We start from the raw sequence: 13,537 nt of genomic DNA, 5'->3' as shown, positions 1-13,537 counted from the left end.
ATGACATTAAATAATCTTCATGTAAAAGTTCGAATGGGAAAACTTTGGAGTAAATGTAGAACTTCTGGAAGAAGCTGAACACTTTTGCAGCATGTTGTACATCCTAGTTACTGATTATAATTAGAGTGGGTAATTTTAAAGTATTTGAAACTTTACAGAAAATTACTCTGTAATTCACAACAGTGTACAGGTTATTCTGCCAGGATTATTCTAAACACTGGTGCTCCATAAGACTGTGTCCTCAGCCCCTTACTTTACTCCCTGTGCACTCATAACTGCATGGCCAGATTTTGCTCTAACTCCATCTACAAGTTTGCAGGCGATACCACCACAGTGAGCGTATCTCAACTAATGATGCATTGGAGTATAGGAAAGAGATAGAAAGCTTAATAACATGGTGACATGACAATAACCTTTCTCTCAATGTCAGCAAAAAAAAAAAGGAGCCGATCATTGAATTCGGGAAGGGGGATGGTGCACATACCTCTGTCTACCTCGATGACCTATATCAGTAAAGCAATCAGCATAATCAAAGATCCCACCTGCCCTAGGACATTCTCCCTCTGCCTTCTTCCACTGAGCAGAAGATACCACCAGGATCAAGGACAGTCTCTAGTCCACTGGTATAAGACTATTAAATAGTTCCTAGTATGAAAAGTCAGACTCTTGGCTTCACACTCTTTATGATCTTGCACCTTATTGTTTACCTGCACTGCACTCTCTCTGTAGCTGTTACACTTTATTGTTTTACCTTGTTTTACCTCAATGCACTGTGTAATGATCCGAACAACATGTAAAACGAGCTTTTCACTGTATCTCAGTTCATATGACAATAATAAAACAGTTCCAATTCCAATTTATACTACAACTTGTAACGATAATTAAGTTTTAAAAATATTTTATATGGAATAAAATATCATTTTCAAAAAAGAAGGCATATATGTAGTATTTTCAAACACAATAAAAATGAACAAAAAATCCACAGGCTGCTTTAAAACAAAGAGTAAGATTATAATGAGGGTTTGAAAGATTGTAGACAGGTAGTGTGGTGATTATTTTTTAAAAGATTTCCATCCAATGGTGGAACAGAGCGGCTAAGATACAAACAGTAACGGAGAAACATAGAAAACCTACAGCACAATACAGGCCCTTCGGCCCACAATGCTGTGCCAACCATGTACTTACTTTAGAAATTACCTCCGGTTACTCATAGTCCTCTATTTTTCTAAGCTCCATGTACCTATTCAATAGTCTCTTAAAAGACACTATTGTATCCACCTCCACGCACTCACCACTCTCTGCGTTAAAAAAAAACTTACCCCTGACATTTCCTCTGTACCTCCAAGCACCTTAAAACTGTGTCCTCTCATGTTAGCCATTTCAGCCCTGGGAAAATGCCTCTGACTATCCACACGATCAATGCCTCTCATCGTCTTATCCACCTGTATCAGGTCACCTCTCATCCTCCATTGCTCCAAGGAGAAAAGGCCAAGTTCATTCAATCTATTCTCATAAGGCATGCTTGCCAATCCAGGCAACATCCTTGTAAATCTCGTCTGCACCCTTCCTATAGTTTCCACATCCTTCCAGTAGTGAGGTGATCAGAACTGAGCACAGTACTCCAAATGGGATCTGACTAGGGTCCTATATAGCTGTAACATTACTTCTCGGTTCTTGAACTCAATCCCATGATTGATAAAGGCCAATACATCTATTGCCTTCTTAACCACACAGTCAACCTGCGCAGCAGCTTTGAGTGTCCTATGGACTCGGACCCCAAGATCCCTCTGATTCTCCACACTGCCAAGAGTCTTACCATTAATACTATATTCTTCCATCATATTTGACCTACCAAAATGAACCACCTCATACTTATCTGGGTTGAACTCCATCTGCCACTTCTCAGCCCAGTTTTACATCCTATCAATGTCCCGCTGCAACCTCTGACAGCCGTCCGCACTATCAACAACACCCCCAACCATTGTGTCATCAGCAAATTGACTAACCCATCCCTTCACTTCCTCCTCCAGGTCACTTATAAAAATTACGAAGAGAAGGGGTCCAGAACAGGTCCCTGAGGCACACCACTGGTCACCAGCCTCCATGCAGAATATGACCCATCTACAACCACTCTTTGCCTTCTGTGGGCAAGCCAATTCTGGATCCACGAAGCAATGTCCCCTTGGATCCCATGCCTCCTTACTTTCTCAATAAGCCTTGCATGGGGTACCTTATCAAATGCCTTGCTGAAATCCATATACACTACATCTACTGCTCTACCTTCATCAATCTGTTTAGTCACATCCTCAAAAAATTCTATCAGGCCCGTAAGGCACGACCTGCCTTTGGCAAAGTCGTGCTGATCATGTTGATGGTAAACAAGAATTTGAGAGCCAATCTAGAAAGACATGGATATATCTCCACATGCAGTGATGTCTGATTTTAGAGGACTAGGAACATCCAAGTTCATCTCATTATAGTAATTTCAACTATAAAGATTTATAGAACACAAAGCAATAGCGCTGTGGTAATTTGTGCAGGGATGGACTCAGAATATTGCTAGATCATGAAGGTATATACTCTGATATCACTGAAGGGCTATATTTTCATCTGTGAAAATTAACAATTGTATAAAAATTGTATAGAAAATAGACTAGTATTGATGCAGATATTTCAGTTTTGATTCCACATGAATGTTAAATCTGTTCAATATATATTGGCTGTTATGAATCAGAATAATGAAGTTAAAGAGAATGAGACAAGAAAACCAGATGAAATAAATCTAAGATTAAAATTGATGCTAATACTCAACAGGTCAGGCAGCATCAGTGAAGGGGGAGGAATAGAGTTAAAGATTCCAAATTTTGTTCATTAATTCTGTTTCCCTCACCACAGAGGCTGCCTGACCTACTGAGTAGTTTCAGCAATGTCTACTTTATGAAAAAAAGCATAATGCCCCCTGTTCAGTAGCAACCGCCTCTGTTAGTTAGTTTAGTCTGAGTCTGAATGCAGCTATATTTAGATGATAACTTCATGTATCTTAAATGAGAAAATAAAGGATTCTTAATCACTTTCATGCACTATGGAAATTCTGACCTTCCTTAAGTTCATAATTTTTGCTGTGAAATCTGGGCACTGATTTTACTATATTTTTAGATAATGCATTATTTTTTTAATTGTTTGATTAATTATGAGTTGTTTGTGAATTGAGAGATTCACAAGATTTCTATGTCTGACAATTTAAGGTCCAAGTTAATATTTTGTGATTGTTGTTATTTGATTATCTCCAATTAAATACCTTGTTTTTTTTTTCTTGATTCAGCATCCATTCTCAATGCAAACTTTCATTATTTGCTGTTCCAGTAAAAGGCACCCTGGTCACCTTGTTCCTCCTCCTGACTGAAGTCACTCTTTTCTCCTGTCAGCTTAGTTAACAGAGATTTTAAAAAATATGTTGGGTTCAGCCATAGAATACATCCTAACCGAGAGACAAGATCTGTATCTCTTGTGGTCTTTATTATAGGTACAATGATGAAAGATTTAAGAATCACCATGAAGTGTTCTTGTTCACTTTCTGATAGCTGGCATTAGAAGAGGCAGTGTCTTGATTTAAAAAAATACATTGACAGACCTATACAGGCATACAGAAAGTAATTATTTTAACAATTGCATGTTTATAGCACTGTAGAGCTTTAAAGTTTATTTTGGTGCAATGTGCTTTATTTATATTTTCTCATTGCAGACGGGTAGCTTCCTGTGATCCCCTCATTGACGTAGAAGATATGATGATAATGCACAAAAGACCCGATCCTAAGTGTGTCTTCACCTATGTTCAGTCCCTGTATAACCATCTACGAAGGTACGAGTAGCAGGACCTGGCAGATAGAAGGCAGAGTGCCTTGTATTTCTGTTTATAAAATATATCCACAGCTTGCCTGTGTTTTCAGACAATTGTCAAAGACATGTACAGACATGAGTCACTATGTACTGCATTTGCATGCTTGGATTTTCTTTCTTTTAATGCAAACGGACAAGGGTGAAGATCCTAAGGTGATGTATTATTCATGTTATGTGTTCTAAAGAATTCTAGCACATGACTATTTTTATTTCCAAATCAGAAAAAAAAATCTTATGTATGTACTGAGAAAGAATCTTTATGTTGTATAACCATCCACCTACATATTTGCAGAGTATTAAAGCACGAAAGGCTGCACAACAGTTTTTAGCATTAGAGAAAGGAAAATTGGTATAATATGATTTGTAATTATGCAGCACATCCTTTTTTCTCACCTCTTATTCCGCTAGCATCACTCATCACCCAACAGACATATCTAGAAACAGTAAAAGGTAATTTCAAATCCAGTGGCTTATCACTTCATTCCGATACATCTCTTTTGCTGTGCAGTGTACAGTTATTCTGTCATGTTCACTTCTGCAAGGTAGCTTCTGTGTTGTACAATTAAAATTATATTTCATTGTTTGCATCTGCAGGAAAAACAATGCACTTTAGTAAGATAAAGGGAAGTGGGCATGTTATTTGGTTATAATACTAAAAAAAAATCAGTATTCCTGACACCAATAAAATTAATAGCTAACTTAATTGCTGTTTGGGAGAGAAGTTTGTCTTTGGTAATCAGCACTTAGCACTTGCAAGAGCATTAGTATCACTTGGATCGTACCTGTTAGACTAGTTCCATTGACTTTGTTGAATCTGTATGTGCAGAGATAAGGCCAACCACCAGGTGATACTTGCACATGTAGCAAGTCTAACAGTTAATTCTCCCCATTTCATTAATACAGCTTACTGCACGCTTGAGTATCTGATAGAAAAATATAACAACTAAAGACCAGCGCAGAACTGAGAATGTCAATATGTTGTTGCAAAGCCTACACACAGATAGGCTCTATAGCTTATAGAGCATTACAGCATGGTTACAGGCACTTTGGCCCAATGAATCCGTGCCAGTTGTGTTGCCCTGATTTTCAGCCAACGTCCCTCCAGGCCCCTCCCTTCCATGTATCTCTTCAAGTGCATCTTAAATGATCCTATTGTACATGCTTCAACCACTTCCTCTGGCAGCTCATCCAGACACTCACCGTCCTCTGTGTGAATAAACTGTCCTTTTTAAACTTTTCCCCTCTCACACTAAATTCATGCCCCATAGTTTTGGACTCCTCTGCCCTGAGGAAAAGACTGTTACACCTTATATATTAATGGCTCCGTCTGTCAAGTAGACAGTGCATGTGCCCACTTGGGGCGCAGACCTGGGTGATGAATATGGTGATCCTGGGCTGCCCAGACATCAAGATCCCCCTCTCGGCCTCGCGGATGTGGTCCAAATGAACGCGAAGCAGTACATTTGGCATCAGCTTGGCTGCAGGAGCTGCCGGGAGGTGATGTGATATGTCATCCAACCACCTTAGGAGCTCCACTCCGGATTTGTGTAGGGTTTACTCCTTAGCCTTCTCTTCTCTCGAATAGGGGCCCATACCGGGTACTGTCTGCCGGAGCCAGCTGAGCCTGTAGTAGTGACATATGGAGCCACTACCCACTACCATACACCTTATATATGCCTCTCATGATTTTAAACACTTGTCTAAATTCACTCCTCATTCTCCTTCATTCCAAGGAATAATGAGCTAACCTGGCCAACCTTGCTCTTTAACTAGGTTTTCTAGTCTTGGAGGTGGGAGAATGAGAAATTTGCTGTGGATAGGCAAATAGACTGATGGTGCATATTACGGAGACTCCATTCTTTGGGTAGATTTTGCATTGCACACTATTGCAATACTTCTGGTAAATTTAAATATTGCTCATTTCCCGAGGCATGTCAATAGCCAGGTCAGCCACTCAGGAGCAAGATCTTGAGAAATTTCTTTGCCGAGAGAATAGAGCATCTTTGGAATTCTTTACCCAAAGTTGTGGAGGTTCAGTCACCCAGTATAGCCAAGGTTATGATGTATAGAATTTTGGAAGTTATGAGAGTTGTGTAAGAAAATGGCACTTGGGTAAAAAAAAAGGAATAGCTACGGCAGAGAAAGTGTAAGCTTTCTAAGGGCCTTCTTATACTTACTAACTTTATATTTTGCTCATGGTTGTTAGCTCTTGCTTAGAACTTCTAGGAAAGCAAATGACAAATTATTTTCAAAGTTGTACTTTAAAATATTCCACTGTCAAGCCAGGTAAATAATTAATAGTGATACTATTCTAAAACAGTATGGTGTCTTTTCACATCTCCAAACGAAGAAAGATGATTGCACATAATTAAATAAAAATCTTTTTTTAAATATATAAATTGTGGAAATAATGCAAATATGATAAATCAGAAATAATAATCATAGACATTGAGCAATCAACACCTGTAAGAATTGTGCCAAAATGTACACCCAAAATACTAACCAGACTCTCACTTGCAACATGCTGTCCTACTCATTCCCTATGACTAGGACTACCCATGCACTACCCACCATTAATTCCTGGAGTGAGAGGGGCTGAAAGATTTATGACTGGCTTAACTATAATTTTCAATTCTAGAACTGTGCAAATGTGAAATTCTGATCAGCAAGTTATGTAATAAAGCGATCACTTACCATGTTGTGCAGCTTTGGTGATATCTTTAAACCATGAACATTTTTAAAAGTTTGCTGGTGGTGCAAAACAGGAGTAAGCTGAGATATTTATAGTCCATTGGTAATGGTACATGCAGTGTACAGTATAGGCAGAAAGATCACACCAATTCACAAACATGAGATTCTGCAGATGCTGGAAATCTAGAGCAACAGACACAAAATGCTGGAGGAACTTAGCAAGTCAGGAAGGGAATAAGTAGTTAACGTTTTGGGTCGAGACCTTTCATTAGGACTAATCCATAGATCAGGACCTCTCCATAAAAGCTGCCTGACTTGCTGAGTTCCTCTAGCATTTTTTGTGTGTGTGTGTGTGTGTGTGTGTGTGTGTTACATCACTTCACAAACTACCTACCTGCCCACCCCTTTAGGCATCTCCTGCTTCATCTGTAGAGAAATCTGTGGTTCCCACACTGGCTTCCCAGAACCCACAGAACTAGAGTGGAAACAGCTAGACTTCCTCAGTCCCAAGGGTGTTTAAGAAGAACATGGAGATGCAACACTACATTGTGCTCTACTCTGGAAATTCATTCCATTTGAAGCCAGTGAAATGAATTTCAGAGGCAGAAGACAAATTTGACTATACAAGTACATTATAGATAAAAATGCTTTAGTGCTCAAACCAGCTTCTTCCATTACATTAACTAAAAGAAAAAAAAATGATTCCCATGGTCTGCTATTTTTAATAATCACCAGTATCATAAGCAAATAATTACACTATAATATTCAGGTTTCTGTCACCTTGTAGTAGAGGGTTCAAATCCCTGGCACTGTTTATTGAAGCAAGAATGCTGCAGGCTCTAATTTTCAAATTACAGTACTCAAAATCAGCTTGGTGTGTTTCTCTCTGTCAAGGGTATTATATGTGTGTGTTTTAAATAATCTACACAGGGCAGACTGACCTTGGCAAACCACATGCATATTCACTGTAGGTATTAGTGCCACATTTTATATATATATATATATAAAAATCAGTGCAATGTTTCTATATGTAACTGTATGAAGAAAACTGCCATGCGCATGTGTATGTCTGTATAAATATTTTTATTGTCCATTTGGACTATGTTTTCTTATTAAAATTAGCATTGAGCTTGCTACAGTTTTTTAAAGATAGTTTTAATATTTGTTTCTAGAAATCCAGATTTATTTTTATTGATTATCCTCCTTGTACTCAAAATGATGAAATTCTTGGATCGGAAGCCAGTGGTTTTTGGACACTGGGGAAGGAGAATTGTTGGCCTTTGGCCAGCTTTACCAGCTAACCAGCTTGTAGTTACTGATTAATCCATGTCTCTCCTTCAAGATTTTTACCTTGAGGGATAAATGAAAGCGTAGACACATACCCGTCCTGACTAGTGATAGTTTACCATAATGTAAAGAAAGCAATTTGAGAAATCTGACAAGAGTGTAGATCCAATCTGCCCAGATTCCTGTGAATTCTGTAATGTGCTGTCCCAATAAATCTGCCTTGCTACGGACACACACTGGTACAACCATGCAAAAAGATGACCTGCAGGGACTGGCCTTCAGAAAACTAAGTAACTTGATAATAAAAGCACATGGAGTCAGGAAGCTAATGCTCATGTGGAAAATGCAGGACCATGGTTTAGAGTGACTCCACCCGGAGTGGCATTCTTTATACAAAGTAAACCACACACTGTATGTCTAAATGTCAACAGCCCAAGATCCTAACTTCTGTTTACAAGTACATTCAGATGTTGCAATTAGCTCTCTCCTCATGCTAGCTGAAAACTGCCATATAAAAAAAGTTTTGAATATGGTGCTTTAAGGTAAAAACTAAATACTAATCATGAATTGGCATCTTAAAATATAAAAATACCAATAAATTTCCTCTATTCTGAACAACAGTATTTTGGTTGCCAGTTTGATTTTTTTTTAGGAGTGTTTACAGTGCAGCAACTTGGTCCATATTATCTTTTGCAAACACTTGTAACATCTTCTGTTGGGTAACATTTCACCCACTGCACAGCCTTGTGAAGCCTCCCTAATGTGTCCATTCGACATTTTGCCGGTGTTGCCTACATTCTGCAGATAAAGAGCAAAGAATAGGTTAGAAAGGAAGTTGGAGTTAAGCCAGGATTAAATCTGAAAATGTAGAATGTAGATTCTTTTAAGATTGCACTACCACTGGGTGTTGGATGAATACTGACTGATAGATCGGTGGTTAAACCATGAATTTTAGTTCATTGGTACATGGAGGATAATAATTGCTGTAAGGAAGACAGTGACTGTATGAAGGAGAAGATGTTCTCAAACCTGATTCACTGCAAGCAGCATATAGATCCGGGGCTCGCAGATACACCCGCGCAATCTGGCTGCAAGTTCATACATTGTTCTGAAAGACGGGTATGATACCTGCTCCACTGCATGTTCAATTTTGGAGCTTGTGCCAAATGTTATTCTTTGTCTTATTAAAAAAAAAGGCTAAGGTTTCAAAATGTACAACAAATAAATAAACTGCCGTATAATTACATTTTTATGTTAGTGGGCTTGAACGTACAGGTGTTCTTCAATCATAGGCTCACGCCATGTTATAATAAAGTGAGTTGTTAGTGAGACTTGTATGACCGCAAGTCAGAGTGCTGGCTGTAATTATTCCATTCTGTCAATGATATAGTTTAAACTCTACTCCAGAAATCTCAAAACAAATTAAATCCCACTTTTCTGAATATTCACTGCTGGTCTCAAAGACAGCTGTCTACAAAAATCTAGCAAAGCAACACACACAAAGTGCTGGAGGAGCTCAACAGGTCAGGGTGCGTCTATGAAAATGAATAGACAGTTGACATTTCAGACCAAGACTTATTCAGTACTAGCAAACTCTGGCATCAATTGGCCTTTTACTCCCTTTGATTGTGGTCTGAAAGCAGTTCAAAGGGTTCATAGTCATAGTCATACTTTCCTAGTCATACTTCCCTAGTACGCCCAATTTTTCACAGGGTATTTTGCAATAAAAACAACAACTCAATGATTTTCAGAGGTCACACTAGAGAAGGCTGATAAATAAAACAACCACAGAAGGACCTCAGCTATGACTATCTCGAGTTTAGTGCATGTGTATGAACTCCAGAAGTTGTCACCAGATTCCTAGGGAGTGATGGTGAATTCTGATAGTTTTACTGTCAATTTCAATCAAAGGTCCAGCCCATTGACTTTCCTCAGGCTAATTCACAGTGCAATGTAAATGACTGAAATCCAACAAAAGGATTTTTAAAAAAACCATTAGTTAGGACAGGAGTTCCCAACCTGTTTTATGCCATGGACCCCTACCAGTAACCTAGGGGATTGGGAACCCCTGAGTTAGGTAACATTGGATGATAGGATATTTGAGACTGCATTGGTTTTGTGCTACCTTACAGGCTCCTTGGCCTTCACTGGCAATCTTGCCACAAGAAGTTATTTTATATTTTCATGATTTTAAGATACTTTATCTCATAATAATATGCAATACCAGTGTTTGGGATTGGATATACTTCAGTTATTTCCCAGGCAAGTATGACATGGATCAGAAATAGATTTATTGCTGTGGACTTCAGTCTGGAGACCAGTTCTGCGCCAGGAGGTCGAGGGGTGAGGGGCAAGGACATGGGATGCTCGTTTATGAGATGATGATGAAGCCGGAATAGCGGACAGAAGTAAACTGGCAGATTTTTGTGGCATTCCCATCCATGAGCAACATGATCAATAAGCTGGAACCCATTCAGAAGGGAACAGCTAAAGACTTTGAGAGTAGTCAGGGGAAATTGAGAGAGACTATGGGGTGGGCAGGGGGCAAATGAGGTCAGGAACTCCATGAGAGTGGCTCAGATTAGGGTGATTCTGTTGATATTCAGGAACATGGGAGCAGATGGCAACCAGCAGGCACTGAGAGCTCTTGGGAGGAATGGTGAGGATTGGAGCTTTATTGGACAGTTTGGAGCCTGTAGAAACATCCCTTATTCCATAGGCAAAAATCAATTTTGCCTTTCAATTTCTGAGTTTAGAGCAAGAAAATAAGGGAAGGGAAACCAGGCTGGTTCATGTTGATGGTTAAACTAAAGCAGATTGAATTGTTATGATAGTTAAATGACTGCGCCCCACCCCCCAACATGATAGGTCTCCTATGCTTTACCCTACTTCTTAAACAAGAATAGGTGAGTTTGAATAGGTTCAGTTCCCATTCCAGATGTTTTGTAAGCTCTTGACATGAGCCGGTTACTCTGATTGGAATTTAAAATTCAGGCCATTGCCACTATCTTTCCAGTACAGGATCGATTTTATTGATGTGTTCAAACACACTTACATGAGAATTCACTATCACATCAGTTCTGCCTTCCATAGGTTGTCCTCATTTGTTTTCAATAAATAGTCATCACCAAAGCCCAGAGAACAAACAGCCAGTACTGTTCCTGAAGGGCAATAGCTTCAGTTAAAGGTTTTACCAATGCTTTTCGTTCTGCACTCAGATTTGCAGATGTAGGATGCACACAAACACGTTTACACAAACACCTGCTATTTAAAGTCCATTTCTTTCATAACTTGTGGAGCAGGTAAACTTGGCTCTTTGCTCTTTTAGAGTTTAACTCTTTGACTAAAATGCTATTTAATTTTAGTTTTGTTTTGGAGAGCTCACAACATGGCTGTATTCCTGCTTGCACTAGAATTAATTTACGTATGGAATAAGCCTGGTTTTACCTTCAGTTTAGCATGTTGTGTCTTTTTTAGACCACTCCACCATTCTAAATAGTCAACAGATTTCAGTATGTATTTTGAAATATCTGTTTTACACCGTTTACATGGAAATGTACTAAAGCACAAAATAAAACTATCTACAATTGGTATTGTCTTGGTTTCGCTTATTTCTCACATTCGGATCGTGTCTTAACTGATGTTCAGGTGCTTTTTTTCTCCATAAAGCTCCCTCCCGTCTTTTCCTCTGCTCCTTCTGCCTTCTCCTCTTCCCTGCTATCTCACCATCCCCAGATAACCACAGCCATCATGCCCAACAGGAGCTGATGACAGAATCCAATGACCTGTGGAAGGTGCTGGCCACCCCTGCCAATGATCCACACTTGCCACGCTGGCCAGGGTGTCGCCCTGAGCTCAGTATTATCGGCACTAAACAGACTTGCAAAGCAGGAGGTAGGCTGCTCATTTGTGCAAATTATACTCCCATGGTTGGACCCTGTATATAATTTTTATTTACAGGTTGGAGTATAAGGTATAAATATTGCTGCTTGAACAGGCTGGACCCTCAGTGAAAGAATTTCTTCCCTGTCAATAGCAAGGTCCTGTTTTGAAATCTCGACATTGTTAGGACAGAGCATGCCCTAAAGAGGAGCTCCTAATGACAGTGGTGAATGTTCCTTTTTCTCAGATGTAATGATCAACCATTAGTAAAAATAAACATGTTCATCTCTCTCTCTCGTATAAAGAGAGAGGGAAAGCCTGTGGCACGTCGAGCTGTCGGGGTTAACATTGGTTTTGAATGGACTCTAGATCATCATTCCCTTGAGGCTTTGCTATTTTTTGCAAGGTGGGTGGTGGGAGGGGCAGATGCTTTTTGCTGAGGTGGGAGGGCGACGGTTGGGGGAGGATTGATGCCTCTGCTGCTGTTTGTGCATGGGAAGGGGTTGGGGTGCTGAGGGGGTCTAAAGTTTTCCTGTCGCTCATTCTTTGGGGGTTTATTTCTGCTTCATGGATGCCTGTGAAGAGTAAGAATTTCAGGTAGTATACTGTGTACATTCTCCGATATTAAATTGGACCATGGAATCAAGTGAATGCTAAATCCTTACCTTGCCCTCACTGAGACTGAATGCAACACAAAAGCAAAGTGAATTGGAAACATTCTCGAGTCCAACATGAAGTAGCTGAGCAGTAATGTGCAGGAGTTCCTATTAGAAATGGCTTGGAATTTTTTTTGTGGGGATCAGAGAATTTATGCACACAGAAAATGTGATTGACTGTTCTGTCGATATATCACATTTGGTTCATAAAGCTCAAAGGTTTTGTGCTTCAATCTGAAGGGCTGCTCCCAGGTCGATGCAGAACTATCACCAGTCTCCTCAGGTCTGCTGAGAACAGGCAAAACTTCACCCTGGTGCAGAGTCCCCCAACTACTTTCAACAACCTCATGCCCACCTAAGTGGAATAAAAATTGACCATAATGACCTTGGCATATGAGGAAAATATGCGATACCCAGTTCTGTTTATAACTGACTGAACACCAACGATATAGTATTATGGAGACCCATGAGTCTGCAGATATTGGAATCTGGAGTGCAAAACAAAATGACTGGAGGAATTCAACAGGTCAGGCAGGATCTGTACAGGGACAACATGCACAAAGTGCTGGGGGTACTCAGCAGGTCAGGCAGCATCTATAGAGAGAAATAACAGTTGATGTTTTGGGCTGAGACCCTTCTTCCAGGATCTGAAATGACAACTGCTTATTCCTGTAGGTCCCCGAGACAAAGGCGGGGGTTGGAGAGGTAGAAGATTGCTGGTCTCCTGCTCTCATTGTTGCAGGAATGACCTCTCTCTCCCTCGATAGAGAGCGAGAGAGAACCTGTCTGAGATACTGAAGTGCTGGGTTATGGACTGTAGGTTTTGATGGACCCCAGATCGAGATCTCTTTTGGGGGGCTTCTGCTGGCACAAGTGGGGGAAGGGTCGAAGTTTTTGCTGTTGCTTTTGCGATGGGAGGGGGAGGCGTGGCTTCGGGTTTCTGATTTTTCCATCATTCATTCTTAGCGATTTCTTGTTTTGTGGATGTCTGCGAAGAGTAAGAATTTCAGGTTGTGTACTGTATACACTCTCTGATATTAAATTGAACCATAGATGCTGCCTGACCTGCTGAGATCCTCCAGCATTTTGTGTGTGTTGCTCTGGGTTTCCAGCATCAGCAGAAT

The 13,537-nt window shown here is 39.9% G+C and overlaps 1 protein-coding gene across 2 annotated transcripts in view; it reads left to right on the top strand.

The window, feature by feature from the left end:
- Positions 1–6,974, top strand: part of smtnb (smoothelin b) — a 272,508-nt gene extending 265,534 nt beyond the window's left edge. The window contains exon 19 of one of the 2 annotated variants that reach the window (XM_063034479.1): positions 3,743–6,974. In XM_063034479.1, the coding sequence (XP_062890549.1) occupies positions 3,743–3,869 (127 nt within the window). In that variant the 3' untranslated portion in view covers positions 3,870–6,974. The remainder of the gene's footprint in view (positions 1–3,742) is intronic. The other variant, XM_063034478.1, reaches the window with a different exon arrangement.
- Positions 6,975–13,537: the final 6,563 nt, after the last annotated feature.

The sequence above is a fragment of the Mobula hypostoma genome, chromosome 27 (genome assembly GCF_963921235.1).
Source record: "Mobula hypostoma chromosome 27, sMobHyp1.1, whole genome shotgun sequence".
Lineage (NCBI taxonomy): Eukaryota > Metazoa > Chordata > Chondrichthyes > Myliobatiformes > Myliobatidae > Mobula > Mobula hypostoma.
Note: the sequence above shows the minus strand (reverse complement) of the source record. Positions and strands in the feature narration are given on the sequence as shown.